Source organism: Aphis gossypii, chromosome X, assembly GCF_020184175.1.
Source record: "Aphis gossypii isolate Hap1 chromosome X, ASM2018417v2, whole genome shotgun sequence".
Classification (NCBI taxonomy): Eukaryota; Metazoa; Arthropoda; class Insecta; order Hemiptera; family Aphididae; genus Aphis; species Aphis gossypii.
This window is the reverse complement of record NC_065533.1, coordinates 49892876-49913596: the sequence shown is the minus strand read 5'-3', so window position 1 is coordinate 49913596 and position 20721 is coordinate 49892876. Positions and strand designations below refer to the sequence as shown.

Below are 20721 nucleotides of genomic sequence, written 5' to 3'. Positions count from 1 at the left end.
CTATAGGCAATGCATTATTTTACGTTAAGGTAGTATTGATTCAATAGTTAATAATAATAGTATATAATATCATAAAAATCATTATGATTCCTTAATCATTATTAATTAATAATTATTATTATAATAATTAAATAGATATTAATAGTATAATAAATGTAATATTTTTATCAAAACTTAATTCAATCTACTGTAATTATAATTGCAAAATAAATTACTTTTAGGCAATGTTAAAAAAAAACAGGCAGACAGACAGACCATCTTTGCTCAAAATCGTTTCTCGTAAAAACAATGATATATAATTGAATTCAAATTTAACACATCCATTATAGTGATTTACTCTACACCTACTATACAGCAGAGTAATACTCATGTGCTCGCCTTTTTAGAATTTAAATATATTTAAATAAAATTGCACATTTAACCGTGTCATTTTGCTATGTAATTTTATGTCTGTATAAATATATATATATATATTATTCAAAGTATTTATTATAAAAAGATAATATATTTTTATTAATAAATATTTATTGTATTTAAATACATTAACTGAGTAATACATAACTACATTTTTCGGTCTTCGAACCTCAAAATCATCTGCAATATATATTTGTATTAAATACGTGTACAAGTGTTTATTGTACATTGTATGTATTGACAATACATATTTCAAAATCCTAAGACATTAAGCGCTTGTTTTGTACAGACGTTAATTTTTATTTTAAATTTGAATCACAATTATTGAAATGAAAGATTGATTATACAGTTCAGAATTTAGTTTACACTAAAAAGTGGTTAATTTCTTGTTTAAAGGGGAGCTCAATTATATTTGTTCATTTGTTTATGTTTATTGGATATTTTTACCAGTTCTAATTTAAAATTATTCAATAAGTATTAAATACAATCAATAGTCATGACACTGCATTAAACTTTCGGAGATTTCTTAATTTTTTCTGAGCTTTCAAAAAAAAAAAAAAAAAATGAATAATGACATATTATAAAATCAATATTTCAATCATAGTATATAATGATATAATATACATATTATTTAATAACCGACCAATAAGAAAATAACTAATAACTAATAAGTAATAAATAAATCAAATAATAGTAAGTAATAACATAAATTATTTCCATGTCTTCGTTTTGATAAATTTCTAATTGAATAATGTTATCTGCCCTATTTTCTATACTTGTGTAATACTCAATTTAACTTAAATAATACAAATTATCTTGATCATATACTATAATAAATAATAGGGCGGCGTATTTAAAATTAAAATTTAATTGGTTAAAATAATTTATCACAAGACAGAAGTTATAATATAAACGCCTTATTGTCATATTGAATTCCCAATATTCTCAATTCTTATTTCTTAATAATAACACTGTATCTTGATATAAATATCTATGTATATTAACTTTATGTAAGACTATCAATTTTTATAACATGAGTTGCGGGTGCTAGATGCTAGTATTAACTATTTTTCTCAAAAATCGAAAAATATAACAATGCCATGTGTCCGGACTTAGGCATGAGAAGAAAAACTTTTTCACTCGAATAACTGTTATTTGGCGTTAATGTTACCTTCACGGTCCCACTGCTTGTATTCCTCTTTCAGTTTTACTTTTCACCACACCCTCTGACTTTATAAGACCTACTATGCTACTGCTACTATGTTTACGATTATTATTTTACTGCCGTCGCTGTACTGTTGTTAGTACTTTTTTTTACTACTGCCGTCATTGTTATTATTATATTATGGCTTTTTGCTTTGCCACCGTTAACTCTCCCCCCAATCCAGTTTTAGTTAACGTGCAAAGAAATATATACATTTAACATTTATACATATATACACAAAATCAACAGATTACCTTTATTCTAAAACTTCTATTGTTAATTTTATTTTTTTAAATTAAACCAATTAGTATTAATATTAGGTATAACTATTAATATTTAATTACTAATTATAGATGAAAAAAATATCATACTAATTCATACATTTATATTGACGTATACGTAACATGGCGATGTCGGTATAAAGTTATATGGATTTAGTATAGTCGTTATATGCCTGTTACATAGTAGCATAATAATATAACGATAATAATTACGAGTATCAACCGCATAATCCACGACTCGCGCATATACTCTCAAGGGACCATCACTAATATTATTTACCTTATTTTATAGTTGTTGTTATTATATATAATAATATACATTAAATACAATAGCAGAGTCAGCGGATGGAGAGAAAACCAGCTCGCGTAGTAGTGGAATTTTGGTGGTATCATACATAGTACCTGTATATGCGAGGTAGCGACCGCAGCAACGAATATAATAATAAAAGTAATCCTACACAGTGTTGTCCCGAAGATAAAATTTGGGAGGCGAAAACGCACAAAATTACATTATTTTGGAGTGTAATTCATACATTAACTATATATATACTTATAACCAGTCACGCTCAATCGAACGACGTGTTAAATATTACTACTGCTATAGTTTATATTTTATTATTATAATAAACCCTGCTTGTAAGAAAACTTTTACATTGAGTATTTACCAACGAAAGAATCATTTATAAATAAATTGAAATATTTAATAAACTATATTGTTTTAGTATTCGTACATTTTATTAAAATATTTATAAGAAAGTATAATTATAATTATTTGTTGTAGAAGACGCGTAGGTAGGTATTTAAACATTACAACAATTTTAAATCCCAAATAAATATTAATAAACATCACAATTTCAAATAAAAAGAGACTTAGCTGCAATAACACTATTGTTTTTCGGGAACTATAGATACTATAACTGTTCTAGACCAATGTATATTATTGTATATAAATATATAATATATAAAATAATGTAATGGTATATTATAAAAATTAAATAATTTAGTAATAATCGTTTATTTTGACAAAATACGTTACCATCATGTGTATTGCAACATAATATACTCTCATTAAAACAAATAATATTTAGTTTTGTATTTGTGCAGTATAGTAAATTATTAATAATTATATTGTGTGCACGGAATACGTAATATATACAAATAACAAATGTATGATAAAGTTACAAAATACGCTTAACTAAATTAATATATTTTGTAAAAAAATTTTAACTTTTTAACCGGTTATTATAATTTTTATTTAAAAGTTAAAATTTTTTTGAGATTATTGTTGTATTACATTACATATGGTTTTAGGCCCTCGTTAGATTATTTAAGTGAACCACTGTAATGGATGTGAATAATTATCATATTAACTACGATTAATTTATATTTTGTACTCTAATAACAATAATGATAGGAATTTTTAGCAGTCTTTTTCTATTTTCTTAAAAATACATTAAATTTACCAAATAATTTTTATTATTAAATTATTAAATTTTTAAATTTATAGAGGTAGGTAGTATAGTATAAATAAAAATGTTTAAGTTTCTGTAACTTTGTTTAGTTTGCATTTATTTTAATATACTTTAAATATCTATAATAAATTCATAATCATTTTCCATTAAGTTTGGTTAGTCTTTATAAAACAAGGTAAAGTTTACTATTTTATAAATTTCAGAACAATATATCTATTAGCGATTTTTAATGAAAAATTATGGGATAAGAACATTTTAAAACAATTCTATATTTTTCCATAAAATGTGTTTACAAATACGGAACATTTAATGACCTAGTGGAAAATTTATAGGAAAGCGCATACACAGTTTTTTTTTGTAAGTTTCTACGATTGTGTTCCACGATTTTACCAAAAGTCAAAGAAATGTAATAAAGACGACATAATGTTTCTAGAACATTCGTCTACATAGGGTATTTTTAGAAAAAACAAAAAAACCATTATAAAACCAATGTATTGGAATAGAATAGAATATAATAAATTATTGTATATTATTTATTTAAACTTGCAACGAATTTAATTTAATACAATAAGTCTAATTCAGTTCTATCAAAGTAAAAATAAAAATAATTGTACACCATACGTCATATTATATATTTCAACTTCATTTCGAAAAATATTTTATGTTTTTAAGTCATTTAAATATTTACTAAATTCACAAATATTAAAAATGGTTTAGTTCTCTTTTGTTCAATCTATAGTACGTCATGGTATAATAGCAGTCTGGAGAGGAACTTATAATATACTATTTAACTAACCTTGAGGTTATAATACTCACATTAATTAAAATTATACTTAAGAATTCTATGTATTACCCAACAAACAATTTATATGAGCATTTTAATGTTCTTAATTTAAAAACTATTGATTATAAAATGTAATTTAACATATTATTTTAAAAGAAGATTTTAGTCTATTTATACCACAACACGAATATATTATTATAAGTTTAAAAAATAATAGTAATTAAAATATTATAAAAGTTAATAAACAATTTCGAAAGATGAACACAATATATATGGGAATAGATCTTTGTAGGTAACTATTAAATATTGATTGGAAAAAATTTAAAAATAAGAAAATGATGCTCACAAATTACATAAAAAAATTAAACTTTGATGATATTTTAGTATAATTAATGAAGTTAACCTACATATATTATTTTTTTGTATTAGTTTTATATTTTTTTTTTCTAAAAATTAAGTTATTCATATTTAACCCCTTATTTGTCTTTATTTAAAATCACTCATTCCAACACAAGCTGCGCTTATTGGAGGGGAATTATGTTTGTTTATTTTATGTTTTTATTTACTGTTAAATATTATTATTATTATTAATTCAGTTCTGACAAGGTAAAAATAAAAATAATTGTACACCATACGTCATATTATATATTTCAACTTCATTTCGAAAAATATTTTATGTTTTTAAGTCATTTAAATATTTACTAAATTCACAAATATTAAAAATGGTTTAGTTCTCTTTTGTTCAATCTATAGTACGTCATGGTATAATAGCAGTCTGGAGAGGAACTTATAATATACTATTTAACTAACCTTGAGGTTATAATACGCACATTAATTAAAATTATACTTAAGAATTCTATGTATTACCCAACAAACAATTTATATGAGCATTTTAATGTTCTTAATTTAAAAACTATTGATTATAAAATGTAATTTAACATATTATTTTAAAAGAAGATTTTAGTCTATTTATACCACAACACGAATATATTATTATAAGTTTAAAAAATAATAGTAATTAAAATATTATAAAAGTTAATAAACAATTTCGAAAGATAAACACAATATATATGGGAATAGATCTTTGTAGGTAACTATTAAATATTGATTGGAAAAAATTTAAAAATAAGAAAATGATGCTCACAAATTACATAAAAAAATTAAACTTTGATGATATTTTAGTATAATTAATGAAGTTAACCTACATATATTATTTTTTTGTATTAGTTTTATATTTTTTTTTTCTAAAAATTAAGTTATTCATATTTAACCCCTTATTTGTCTTTATTTAAAATCACTCATTCCAAACACAAGCTGCGCTTATTGGAGGGGAATTATGTTTGTTTATTTTATGTTTTTATTTACTGTTAAATATTATTATTATTATTAATTCAGTTCTGACAAGGTAAAAATAGAAATAATTGTACACTATGCGTTGTATATTATATTCATATATGAACATAGGTAATCGAATATATTGTTATTAAAGTCGTCACCTTTACGCCACCGTTTTGTATCTCGAAATGGGGTATCATAACTGACAAGTATAACAATAATGACGTGATGATCATAATATACAACTCATACCTTCATACACACACTTATATACTCACGTGTATATGCATACAGGGTGATTCGCCAAGCATGATCACTTCCATTAAAAACCTTCCTTTAAAAATGATTTTTTTCACCTCTTTTATGGTAAATTATTAAGTAGATAACTTTTTTTGAAGATGTTGATGTCCTTAATTCAGAATTCGAATGAGTAGTTTTTCAGTTATTTAGATATTTACACTCAAGATAATATTCTTTCAAAACAATGTTATAAAAACATAAAACTGGTGTAATATTAGCTTTATTGTTTATTATACTTGAACTATTTTCACAAATTATAAATGTTAATAGATAAATATTATTTACTAAGGTGTTTAAATCGTTATAGCCCCCATGATTTAAAATAAAATAATATAAAACTATCCATATAAATTTTGTTTTTAGACGTTAAATTTTTCAGAAAAATAATCCGTTTATTAGAGAAATAGAAATGTTTATTTCCACGGTGGGACATTCTTTAAATAAAATACGTGAAAAAATCACAAGAATTCTTAAGCACAGTCTTTTAGACGCCGTATACTGTTTAAAAATTCCAAAAATTTCTATACACGTTATATGGAAGCAAAAACAGGGGGTAGACACGCTCGGTGAATCATCCTGTATATTATATCGTAGCACCGCAACACGATAAATATATTTATATCATATCGTATACATATAAATATATATAATATGTGTGTATGTGATGTACACGCCATGTCGCTGCGGCCGTATCTATACATTTTTCGTCCGCAAACATAAACAAACGGAGTAATGCATTACACAGGCTTTAGTGTGCGTATTTATGTGTGTGCGTGTGCTCGCGTACAACGAGAGACCGATAGCGTCAGCGTGAGCGGTTTAATACGGAAGTGTTGCGCATACGTCGCTCCATTCTCATATCCTTTGCGAGCCGCAGCAGCGGCAATGTCCGGTCTAAACGTTCGTACTATGCGTCGACCGTGCACCGTCGCGCCGCTAATGACCTGCCTGCCGGCGCGCGCGACAATCGCGTCTACCTAGTATTATGTACAGTGTAGGACCCACGGGCACGGTCGGGGGATGAAAGGGATTAACTGAGGGTTCGAGGGGACGAGTCCTATACACACTATATATCGTAATGACGGCGGCGACGCGGACGACGGCAGTGTTGGCGAGTGGCCAAAAAACGGTTGTTTAGCCGATAAAAATCAGGTTATTATTGCGTTATAAACAATTTTTTTTCTTCTTATTTTTTCCACCCGTACGCACACTCCGCACCCACAAATATATACACATACATTATATAATACACATAATCTCACCCCGTCCCATGTTTGTTATTGATTATAGATTCACGCATCGACGAGTACACGACGCCGAAATAAAACGATATATCGCCATCATCACATACGCGGATACGTTTAGTTCTATATTATTCATTATTATGACGACGCATGCGGCGATTGGTTTCTGCTGCACCGTAATACTGATCGCGTCCTTCGCACTTGACACCGGCGGCGTCCGGAGTCTGCGTTTGGCGTCCGTCGATAGAGAGGGACTGCCACAGATGCCTTCATCGTTTTCGTTGGCGGTGCGGGATCGCCAAATTCGTTCAGGTGACAATCCGGTGGAACAGAGTTATGATTCCGTGAGTGGCGACGACGGTGATGACAACAGCGACGATGACGACTTAGCTTATACCGAAGACAACAACAGTAAAGAGGAACGCGAAGATCAGCTGGACCAGGACGATCCAGGTAATTTTAGAGATTCGATTTACGATAGTTTTAAGACACGCGATTGCATGCGGTACCGTGTTGTGTGTTAGTGCATTATACGACGTTTTGTATAGACGACGGACCTACGGATACCGTTAGAGCGTGCCAAAGTTTAAATGACTTTTATAATACGATATAAAACGATATACCTATTACACTACGAAGACAATATTATAACAAATAAAAATATTTAGTGAAACTTAATAATTCAATTCATACTATATTTTACTGACTTATAGAGCGCTAACAGTATCCTTAATGTATCCTTTACATCCATAAGGCACAGACGTTCGACTGATATTATATTATGTATTAAGAATATAATACATGAATGTATATTATAATATTACATGTTAAATTTTAAATCCAGATCTAATAATACCTACTCCTTTATAAATTATTAAATTTAAGATATTTCATTTTGAAACGTAAATGACAAAGAGATTCACAACGGTTCATCAGTAATTTAAACTTGAATAGAAAAATACATTTTTCCGATACTACGAGATAAACTATGTCTTGTTGTAGTAATAACTATTATTATTATAATTTATAAGTCATTTTTGGATGCGCAAAGCTTATAGTATGTGGATACTATATAGAAAACTAATTTAAAAATGTGTTTACTGCAATGTCGTTATTCTATATTAGTGTATAATCATATTATTAAATTCCCAACTCTTAAACAAGGTTTATAGTTTCACTAGATTTTTTTCAAATAATGCTGACAGTGACATAAAATGCAGTAAAGTGTTAAATTTTGACATCATCACTGAGATGGCCAGCAATTTTTATTACCACACGCACTTGCCAAAAAAAAAGTCACAGTCTAATTTCATATAGTTTTGTATTCAAGATAAGATAAATGTATAAATAAATATCGCACACTTTTATTTCAGAAATACGAATTTTCTTTTGGGTTTTCTTTGAAGTTTCAAATGGAAATTTTATCTGGTTTATATTAAGTTTGTCCGTATTATGTATATATTTTCTATCACTTTTTCAAAAATGCACAATAAATGTATTTACTAATAATAAAGTTGCACAGTCAATAAAAAGAATGAAATAATATATGTATATACAATATATTACATTCCAATATTTCAATGATTTTTCATTTCAGTCATCTTAACTAGAAATAGATTTGCTCGCGTAATATTTATTGACATCTTTGATAAATTAATAATCAAAATTAATCACACACAATAATAGTAGCTATGTGAACTTAATAGTTTATTAATTGAGGTAATAATATAAATTTAAAAATTAATTATTAGGTAAATTTAAGTTATAATTATAATTGGTCTTAATAAATAAAAATGATTCATTATTCTATTCTCATGGTTGGCAATATTTACTATGAATTAATGTTTAAGGTATAATACGTCATGTTACTACTGATATGTTTTATTATATGTGGGTGCTGTAGTGCTGTACTCAAGTATAAATTACCTTTGAAATTAATTGGTTTTTACATATTTAGTCTTCTGAATTGGTGTGTATATTATACACTCAGATGTTTTTATATAGGTACGTATAATACTCGGTTCCTATACTATATACTTTTGCTACCTAAGCGTATATTTGCACTAAATTAGCGAACTGACGCATGTAACCACGTATATCCCTTTAAACCACTCTGTAGGTACGTATATTATATAATAAAATATAATTACATAGGTCCGTATCATATATTATGATGTTAGTATTAGTGTTATTTTCCTTACTATTCATATTCTATAGCCATGCCTACATATCCGCACAAAACGTATGAGGATTTTTTACCTACTCAAACGGATTGAAGTGGTGTAAATGGAAAGGAGAACATCTATATTAATTGTGTTTTCCAGACCTCTTATTTATAATATATTTTACAATGTTATATTGTATTCTTTTATGCTTGCGCTATAAATAATATTATACTTTTGTATATTACTATAATATCTTATAAAAACTAATGACTATTGTAAAACTGGAAAATGGAGCGATGCATGTGGTTGAAGAGAACTAAAGTGTCATGTGAAACTTTAAAACAGTAAATACTAAATAATGCTTATATATTCTGTTTCACTGTATTATACAGTGCACAGACTCAATGTTTGTCGAGTATGGTGATCCCTTTCTATCTAAGGTTATATATAAGTAGTGCACCGATGCACCGTATACTCAACCTAATCGCGTTAAAATAAAGAACAGGAGTTATTATTGGAAAATGTATATTACATCGGTACCTCGTCTCGTTTAGCCTATTCGTATAACAGTATGGCGGAAATTTTGTGTGGTAGCGCATAATATATAGACTTAATAAAGTATATACGACGAATCCAATACCGCACGCGGCATGGGCGCGATAAAAATAAACGGATTATTGTTTGTTAAACGAACCGCTGTCGTACGCGTCGTAAACTACTAGAATAATGATAAAACTACTATTGGGGTGGCGGTGCGGTGACGGTGACGAACCGAATGGAGTAAATACGTTTAGCGTTTTCATAAATATATATATATAGACACAGACTCACGTATATATATGTACACACCGGAGGCGAGTGGAGGTGTAGGAATCAAACGGAGGCGACAACTTACGCGTAGGTAGGTACTATAGGTGCGTAACGCGCCACCACGACGAGATATGTACGAGTTGTCGGATGGTATGCGGGTGATGGGTGGCGGTGAAGGTTAGTTTATGTCGATCTACATCATCGTCGGCAGCCGCTTGATTGCCGAGTCGCTCTCCCGCCCATCGTCGATTTCATCCGTCCCCCCATGCGACAGAATACCGAAAAGCACCGGTGCGTACGTCAATATATATATATATATAACATTATACGATTGTGGTGTGCGCTTTACATACCACCCGACCAACCCAATGCACATCACATATGTACAAATAAATAAGGCGAGGAACGATCGAGAACACGGTATATAAAATAATATATGAAAAAACGCGCAAAATCCACCACGGCGTGGCAGCATTTGTTGTCTGAAGTAAAAAAAAAAAAAATAGCAAAACAAAAAAAAAAAAAAAATACAAAATAAGAATATTATAATATTATGTATATGTGCGAGAGTACGTTATTATTATTTCGATATAATATAACGACAACGGTAGCAGCAGCAGCAGCAGCATTCGTCGTCGCCTGGGGTAAATTAAAAGCCGACAGTCGACGAGTCGTTTAAATGATCACTACGGTTTTTAGTCAACAACGTCCGGCGGCGAGAAGAGTACATAACGTATATAAAGAGAGGATGAGACCGCCCCACTGATGTCGTATTTACTCGGTTATTGTTTGTGTTGCACGCGCGCGTGTGGGGTAGTAACGCGTTATTCGTATTCATATATTTCATGTACAAATATTATATATATATATATATATATTTATGTGTGCACGCGGCGGTGGAAGTGTTGATGATGGATGCGCTTTAGTATTCATGAGGCGCGAACGGACGAGATGAAGGCCGGGGGAGAGAAAACGGCAAAGAAAACTTTTCGAGTTGCCTGTGCCGAGCGCGCGGGGGACTGGCAGCAAAAACGGCACCGCCGCCGCCGCCACTGTATACTTGTACAATGTGTACATGTTATTATATTATTATGCTCCTTCGGTTATTATTCGGAACACCGGTGCTGGTTTGTCAGACCACGATGATCGTTTCGACAGTCAGACCGCGGACGCAGTCGGCGGATAAGTAATTTAATAGTGTACCTACACGAACATTATAATAATAGTATGAAGCGTAATAATATAATAATATATGGACTGTACGCAGGAATAAGGTCGGTTGTTATACCGTGGCTCGGGACGTGGCGGAACCGACAAAAAATAAATATCTAAACTTCGCGATAATCGCCGCCGAAACGGAGAGTTCCATAATATTATCAGAATATCCGGTCGCAAAAAAAAAAACCCACCCCACCGCATTTTCTGGTATTACTATACACGCGTTTAGTACAGGTAGATTCCCTGCACCGTGTATGGCGTCGATCCGGGGCCGCGGTCTGCTAAAACTTCGTCCGTCCACTGCCGCCACCGACTCCTTCGGAGAGTTGATTGTAATACGTTTTTTCATTCGGCGCGCCGTCACTAACAGACGCGAACCTCGCGAGATATTTACGACGTCGCGGCGGTGTTGCGCCACGTAACTTGAGCTGTATGTCTGTACATAGTGTTATATCTATATAGCCTGTATCGTAGTAATAATAATAATATGCAATTACAATATCGAATATTATAATTTATAGTATAATATAATACAGCAACGGTGTGACGATGAATTTTAGTTTTTCTCCACGTTTTGAATCCCGAAAACTAAACCATCGTCGACCACGATAGGGATTTATACCCCACAGTTTGTGTACTATTCAGCACCCGGTGAATTAGCGCAAAATGTCGTTTGAGGAGGAAAATTATTTCACGAATGCCCGCATATATACCTGTCTATACCTTCATACATAGATATATACATACATACACATATAATATATTATATATATACATATACGTTTCTATAAGTATAGGACGTTCTATCGTCAATGGTGTTGTTTAGTGGTGCGTGGAGGTAACCCGCATATTGCGTGTGTAATAACGTATGGGGGACGAAAAAGGAGAAGCTAGACGAAAATCAACACGGGGATATAGCGGCTGTGGCGGTTGATGATTAGTCACCGGCGCGGGGAAAAGACGTATAGTACGACGACGATTATATTATTTATTTTTTAAACGAATTATAGCGGTGTGCGGTCTAGCGAACGGCATAGCCGATATTATATAGAGGGCGAAGATATTGTTTATACTACCGTCAGCGTCACCCGCCCCGATCTTCGAGGGTCGTTCGAGTAACGAGTTCGTCTTGAGCAACGTGCGCTGTGTTCACGGTATAAAGTAAACGGAATATTTTGATTGTCTACGCCGACGAATAAATAAGTTTATTTTCTCCTATAATATATGAGTATATGTATTTATATTATTAAACTATCACGTTTTTGTAGTCTGGTCATATTGTGTATAAAAATAGCTCATATATTATAAAATACAATATTTTACATTGTACTGAATTTATATAATATATGATACAATAAGTATAACATATAACTCATGAATTTTATAAATGCGTTCACCTCGAATCGTGTGTAAAAACGAAATAATACATTTTACTAAAATTTGTATAGTACGTAGGTATACCTACTGCATATTTTTGTCTGGTGTGTATTCGGTGTACATGTGTTCGGTAATAATTAAAACAAATTCAGACGGGTCATTGCTACAAATGAGTGGTTGTATTGATCATCATGCATTTCACAAATTCGTATATAGGTATTATAGTAGGCCACATATCGATATTATATTATACTGGGGCAGCGCAGCGGGCAGTATAGGCCAGGATTATTATGTTATAATTACATTTTTAGATTATATTGAATGTGTGACGGATTATCAATTTTATAACAAAAATCTGATATTTTAAACTCTGAGCGGAACTATGGATGTACATTGGTATAAAAATTAAGTTGTTTTTTATTTATTTATTTTTTGTCTCCTTTTGGAACAGTAAAAATGTATTAGTGTTCAACTATTAGGGTTGATTCTGGTAGTAAATTATTCTAATGAGTTAAGCACTTTTTAGAGATAATATATATTTTCAAAATATTTTGGTTCTTTTCAATCTATTTATATATATTTATAATGTTCACCTTTTTTTCGATCCAAAATTTAAAAATATAATATAAAAGATCTGTTATAAATTATTTTATTTTGAATTAATTATTTATAATATAGTGATTGGAAAATACCATGACAATATAGACACAATTATCTTTTTAAACAAAAAATTTTTACAAAATTACAAGTATCTACTTATTTACATAAATATAAAAGTGGAAATTTTTGTCACGTATGTATTTTGAACTACTCATCCAACTTTTATTTTTTTTTTTAATAAGTACATCGCAGAGCAAGTTTTAAGCTTATTTTTGTTCTATAAATAAATGAAAAATTGAGTTATTAACTTTTAAATAATCGGAAAATGAGCACAAAAAGATGTCTTTTCATCCATGTTGCTAATTATTATTTATTAGTAATTATTAGAAATTAGTATTTAAGTATTTAAAATCAAAATAATAATTTTAGTAATTAATTTGTTGTATTTCAAAAATATTATTCTCAGAAACATGAAACTTTTTGTTATTGTGTATTCTTATTATTTGCTATACAGTAAACACAGTTATATTTCTAAAATATTAAGATTAATTTTAAGCTATTTATTATAAGCTTATTTACATTGTTCTTCATAACATCAGCATTAACTTAAAACTTATAAGTTAATAAGTAATAATAGTTAGTAATATTGTATGAAAAATCAAAAATTATTATAAAGTGAGGAGTTTGGGTTTGATTTGAAAATTAATTCAACTTACAGCATTACTAAAAGAAAAGTAATGAGTAATGGCTAGGGTCGAGGACTTCTAGTTTTTTCATATTTTTTTAGAAAAATCGTAAAAAAATTCTAGTGATCAAAAAATGTGTTTCATAACACCAGGAAATCAAATTGAAAATTTTATTTTGCATATTTTTGCATATTTTGTCATTATTGCATATAAACGCATATTTGGATATATTAGAAAAATTAAGAATATATTTGGCAATTTTCAAAATAAGTTCTTAAATTAGGTTAAACAAAAAATAACAAACTGGTAAATTTTCCATCTAAAAATAATATTTTTTTTATCGATTAAGTAATTTACTATTTGACCGATAAACCGATAAAACAGAAATGCGTATAGGAAGTGAACTTAAGTTGTCTGTCATATTTTGGCTAGTACTCGTTTTATAATTGCGAGCACTGCATGAAACATTTTCGTCGCGTAATAATTTCGTCTATTTCAAACTTTTTTAGTAATATTTTTTTTTTTCATTTTCAAATATGCCAAAGAAAAAACAATCGTTGGCTTTTCGTTTAAAAAGTTAACTGTCGCAATTTTGTGATTTTCTATAAAAATATTATAATATAAGAGAATTTGTCTTCATTTTTAAGTGCATAATTGTATGTATATTTTTAGATTTTTAAATATTAAAAGTCCTCAACCCTAGTAATGACTAATAGCAATAGGTGTAAAAAATATTTATGGAAATATAGAACTGATCAGATCAATTTTTTGTGTTCAATGATTTATCATCGAATTCAAATTTAATACAATGATAAGAAACACTCGACACCTTTTACACAACAAAGCAACTTCCGCCTGACTTTTTTTTCTTAGGTTCAAAGAAGTAAAGCTCTAAGAACAGTAAAAACCCTAGTACAACAACTACAAAACTTTTATTTATAATTGCAATTTTAATTTAATTATAGTTGTCACTATGGTTAATTTTAAACAATGAGAAATATAAAATTACTAGGTAGGTATATAAAGAAGAATAATTAATATATCTCTAAACTTTTTATATACTTCCACTTGCCAATCAAAGATAATGTGTACAATTTACTTTATCGATCATAATAATATAATATTATGTGTATTAAAACAGAGTATATACACATTGTATTTGTTGGTATAAAAATGAGTTAAAAATGTAATATCCCAATAAAAAATTATTTTACGTATTAACATTAATAATAAGTATTATTGGTATTTATTATTCATCAATGGCTACTACACATAATTTGAAATTTTACAGTTTTGTTATTCAATAATTCTATTTGTTTAACGATTTAAATAATAACAAAAATAGGTATTTAAAAAACTAAAGAAAATTATACTTTTAATTTTTGTTCACACAAACACAATCATGTGAGTGTGCCTCTAAAATTATGTATAGTTCGTCACACTTTCTGTAGTATGAAAAATGGAATATGAGAAGTCCAAAATTTAAACGTGTACTTTAAACAATATTTTGTGTTATTACTTACCTATATATTAAATTTGGCTGATTTGGGACTATGTGTGTAGTACAAAAATATTTTCGGAGGTGGAGTGCGCTATTAAATTTAAAATCCGTTATAAAATGTGATAATTTTACATTATTTTTTAGTCAAAAAATTAATCATATATCATCATTTTATTCTAATTTTCACTCTATCGATAAAATCGAATTATTATCCAATATATACCTACTAAATAATTAATCATATATATCTATAAATCTATTTTATTTTGTTTTTGGTGTTTTTCAAAATCGATAAAATAAATAAATAACCATATCGTTCAGTTTAGTATCACAAATACAGGTACAGTCAAATACTATAGATTAATAGTCTATGGTATTATTTGGTACAATGTACTGAAAATACTGTAGTATGGCATAACTCCTGTTGTTGTTATCGCATTATAATAATGAATATTTATTAGATACCGGCTGGTGGTATCGATTATATCAATGATTGTCAACTGTCAGTTCAAATTCGGACCATAGATGGTAGAAATCTGAACCGTCAAAATATCTCAATCAAATTGTGTAATTAATTTATCATAAAGATTTGACAAAAAAAAAAATATAATTTTGTCTAGGTCTCATTTATTTATTATTTTAATATTCTGGACTCCAATCAAAATTACTTGCCGACCACTACTTTATATCTTAAAATATCAACTCAAATTTTTTTATCAAAAATATTATTTTAATATTTTCATATATTATTGATTATCGATTTTATATTGGAGTACCAGATATTGGTAATTTAAATGGCAACAATAATAACAAAACTTCTATTTTAAAACCATTGGAGTATTTTAAATTTTCCCTTAAAAAAAGTCATCATTACACAATAGATTTCTACTTTCCTTATTCCTATCTCCTATTTTTTCTATAATAATATATTTTGTAACTGTAAAAAATACACATTTTTATAGTGAATTTTTCAAGATTTCCACAAATATTGCGTTTTTTTGGACATTGGGATTCCAGGCCTAATAAGAATTGAAAATATATTTTACAATTATAAATTACAGTCTACAGATGTAAATAATATTATGTAGTCTGTATAAAATTTAATAGTTTAATCATAGTCTTTTCTGCAGTTTGCAAATGATTAAAAACCTCTATTTCTTTAAAAAGTGTTTTGTATTAAAGTAAAAACACAAATAATACAGTTTGAATATCGATGAGATTCTTTTAAAAGAATCATAGCTTCCACGGTCAAATGACTATTAAAAAAATAAATGCGCAGCATTTGCAATAACTATTTTTTCTAATATTTAAATTCGTTGATTACTATGAATTATGATTGCTATAATTATACTTTTGGAAATATAATAATGTTGAATACTGCAGCTGCCTCGATACCTATATCATAAAGTGTGTAATAACGTATATACGATGTGCGTATTAAATTTTATTTTATTTTTGAGGCTTATATTACGAGTACGCTAAGTATATACATATATTCAACATAATACTACGTCACACACTATTAATAACAACACATACAATATAATAATAATAATAATACGTTTGGGATTGTGCGGTGAGGTTCGATCGATTTAAAGCCTCTCTGTGTTTACTCGCATCGCGACAACCGCCCGGAGACTTTAACAAGCTCCGGAGACGATAAGCGCAATAAACAGACGACCAGCGTTATACACAAGTGAGGAGGAGGGTTATTTTGTCGATAAACACTGTGGTGGTGATGACGACCGACATTGTGCGCCGCCGAATGATGAGATCGTCGATTATTGTAGTCGCGTGTCGCTGAAACAACAGCGTTGATAAAAAAATAAAAATAAAAAAAACTGTTCTGTTATCGGCAAAGATGCACCATACGTTTATATATAAAAACACGCACACACACACCCACACTGCAGCATGCCTATATATCTCTTTAGTACGTATTATAACAGAACGTAATAATTATACAGTCAGCGGTGGCGGGGAGGATGGTCGTCGTCAATCATAAAGGCGGTTTTTTGTTAATGCGAACGTCTACCGCGACGGTGTACGCGCATTATATCGACAAGATATCACCGAAAACGTTGTACGTTGGTCTGCGCGCAGAGCTTAAAAAATATATGTATCTACTCTTCGTCGATCGTCCGCGAAACAACGGCGTGCGAGATTTCGTGACAAAATTTTAAAATCAAAGAATATAACAATTTAGAGAACGAATAAAGAAATATAAAAACAAACATTTATTATATTCGTAATGCGTATACCATACCGCGTTTTAGAACATGAAATACGTATAAGTTTTCCTTGACTGGGTAGTGACTAGTGAGAAATGCCTTTTTATACCCAGACTTTATATGATTAGATCGAGTTAATTAGTTTAGGCCGTTTAGGACGACCGTATTTTAAGAAGTAAAAAACGGGGCACTGACTTTTTCTAACATATAATACCCAGCTCTTATCCCATCAACTAAATTACCGTGGTTACGAACAAAACCAAACCTGTAATTTTACGTACTTTGTAAATTTGTTTATACGTACCATAATTTATATAAAAATAAAGTAAAGTATTCCAGTAATTTCAGTTTTAGTGAGCAATAAAAAAAACTAATAATATTATAATTATTTTGTTATGTATTTATATATTATAATAATCTTTAAACTTCATTTATAATAATTTATTATAAAACACTGTCAGCCGAAGACACGTAGTTAAAATTTTATTCTAGACTTTGTATTAATGCAATTGGTTTGATAATTTTGATTTGTTTCATAATTTATTGTATACTACCTATATATATTATTATACTCGTATACACGCAAACACTAGTGAACATCACGTGGGTGACGGGTTAATGAAAATTATATTACGGTTGTAACAAATTTATGATAATAATATTAAAGCGAGTTTAACAGAATTAACATTTGATTATTTTTATTCAATAGTAGTCGATTTTAATTGTATATGTTAATTTTACGATTGGGAATGGCGTATAATGCTGACATGATGGTGTCGTTATGCATCAGTGGACCATACCGTTCCACGCAATCCTATATTTCCAACTCATCAAAACTTTGTAGGATAATTTAAATATCGTTGTCGAGAAAATAGAAATTGAGCTAAAATAAGAAACAATTAAACTCGCGAATTAAAAAAGAAAAATTAACATTATTAAATTCATACTGAAATAACAAAATAGATGTATTCGAATATACGAGTATATATACAGTAAATGGAAACTAAATATCCAGTTCGCCATCGAACCAAAGTTTAAAAAGGATCAACCTAGTATACGATGTGTATTATTTATATACATAATAAATTAATAACACAAATTCAATCAAAATTGATAAAAAAAATAATAACACGCACATAAGATATTTTCAATCACATAATAACATAACATCGGGGGTCAATGGGGAGTGATCTAAAAAATAATGAAACGTTCTCGTCATTGCTATACCACTGCTGGTCGCGTTTATACCAATCGCATAATATACAATAACCACATATATAGTGCGTATAGGTGATATCGTAAATATATTATATATAAACTATTAAGTACAATACAATATATTGTTATAAAGTGCAATAGGAGGCGCAACGTGGGACCTGGCTTATAATGAGTAGTTTACAGCTAGTGTTATACGTGAGAAAGAATCAGCGTTTAAATTATTGTGTTTAATAAGTTGATGGACACGGCCGGCGCACGATAAATCGACGGGCTGAGAGCGATTATTTCGGCAATATTAGCTGCCAGTCTACCGCGAGTTCGATCAGAGTGAAGTGGCGCCAACTAGGCCGGTATGTGTGCACTTATGTGTGTGTGTGTGTGTGTATGATATGCTGTAGCTGCGAATTACTCGTATTGGCTCATACTTATACCAATATAGACATATAATATAAATATTTATATATGCGTATATATAATGAGTATATAATATATATGTATATATAGAGAGAGAGAAAGTAGACGTAGCACATAGTGCTTGTGTATATTAAAGGGTTAGGGTATTAGGTATTATATGTACGAGAGCTGGTTGGAGTTTGATGGTATTATAAATATTATATAATACAGTTTAACATTGAAAAAAAAACAATTAAAGACAGATTTAGATACGACCATTTTTAAATCGTCTACTCATGCATAATATTACAACACACGTACGAGATAGTGTATTGCATATTACTCGTATAATATATTGCTCTATACTACCGTTATATTATTATATATATAAATATTGTACTCATATAATTCGTGAATAGTTACAAATAACAATATAATAATTAGGTAATATTATGTTCTCAGTGTTTGTATTTTTAAACTATAAAAGTTATGTTATCTGCAGTGGTCGTGCCAAAATTTTCAATCTAGGCGGTTCAGTTTATAAATATCAAATTTACAGAATTTATCAGTAGAAGGTGCAGGCTTGCTGAAAAAATGTCGTGTTTTATTATGTTAATTATTGTTATTTTAAATCATTTTGTTTTCAGCTAAGCTAGGTGTTAAAAATTATTATCCTACTTTTTCCTTTAAGACGTTTTAATGGATTTCCGCCTATGGGTATTATATAGCGTAGGTAATGTATTATTATTTTTATATTCTTCATTAAATAGGTAATTAGTTTTATTTTATTTACATTTTATGTTTTTAAACCACGAAAATAATATTTATGTGCGATCCGACTTTAACGATGCCGAGGTTGCGTTGCCCTTTCACACAGGCCACCGACCATAAAATGTGAAATTATACGACTGTATGAGTAGTAATAACAGGTACCCCTGCGACGTAGATATTATTATATAAACCAATGTGAATAATAACATAAGGAAAAAGAATAATGTATTGTATTAAATCTACATATTTTAGGTAATAGGGGTGTACGCACTTGCATCCGCACATCACGCTATCGGCGAATACGCGCGTTATCATCATACATATTATACACACTATTAAAGTATATACTATTGTTCTTTTATTCGGTATACATTGTATATAAATATATACATACATAGTGGTCGTTTTTGTCGAGTACTTTTACTATATTATATACACGTAAGCACAATAAGCTTGTCGTGCGGCGGCGATGGTGGAGGTGGCGGTGGCGCCTAGCGGCGACGGTGGCGCAATTAATCTCTTAAAAAATCATTTTCCCCGCGCAATACTATCAGCGTCGCGGCAGTGGTAAATTATCATCATCTACCCGGGATTACACACGAGAAAAAAGATACCGCTACCATTATTATCAAGTTTTAACATAAAGCCAACAACAAACAACAAGAGTGTTTAACTTGTGTGTACACCTTACACAACGGCCCGTCGTCGTCGTTTAAT

At 29.5% G+C, this 20721-nt stretch overlaps 1 protein-coding gene across 2 annotated transcripts in view; it reads left to right on the top strand.

The window, feature by feature from the left end:
- Positions 1–20721, top strand: part of LOC114132580 (uncharacterized) — a 68626-nt gene that overhangs the window by 3347 nt on the left and 44558 nt on the right. For both annotated transcript variants that reach the window (XM_050206292.1, XM_050206291.1), the window contains exon 3: positions 7081–7487. In XM_050206292.1, the coding sequence (XP_050062249.1) occupies positions 7081–7487 (407 nt within the window). The remainder of the gene's footprint in view (positions 1–7080; positions 7488–20721) is intronic.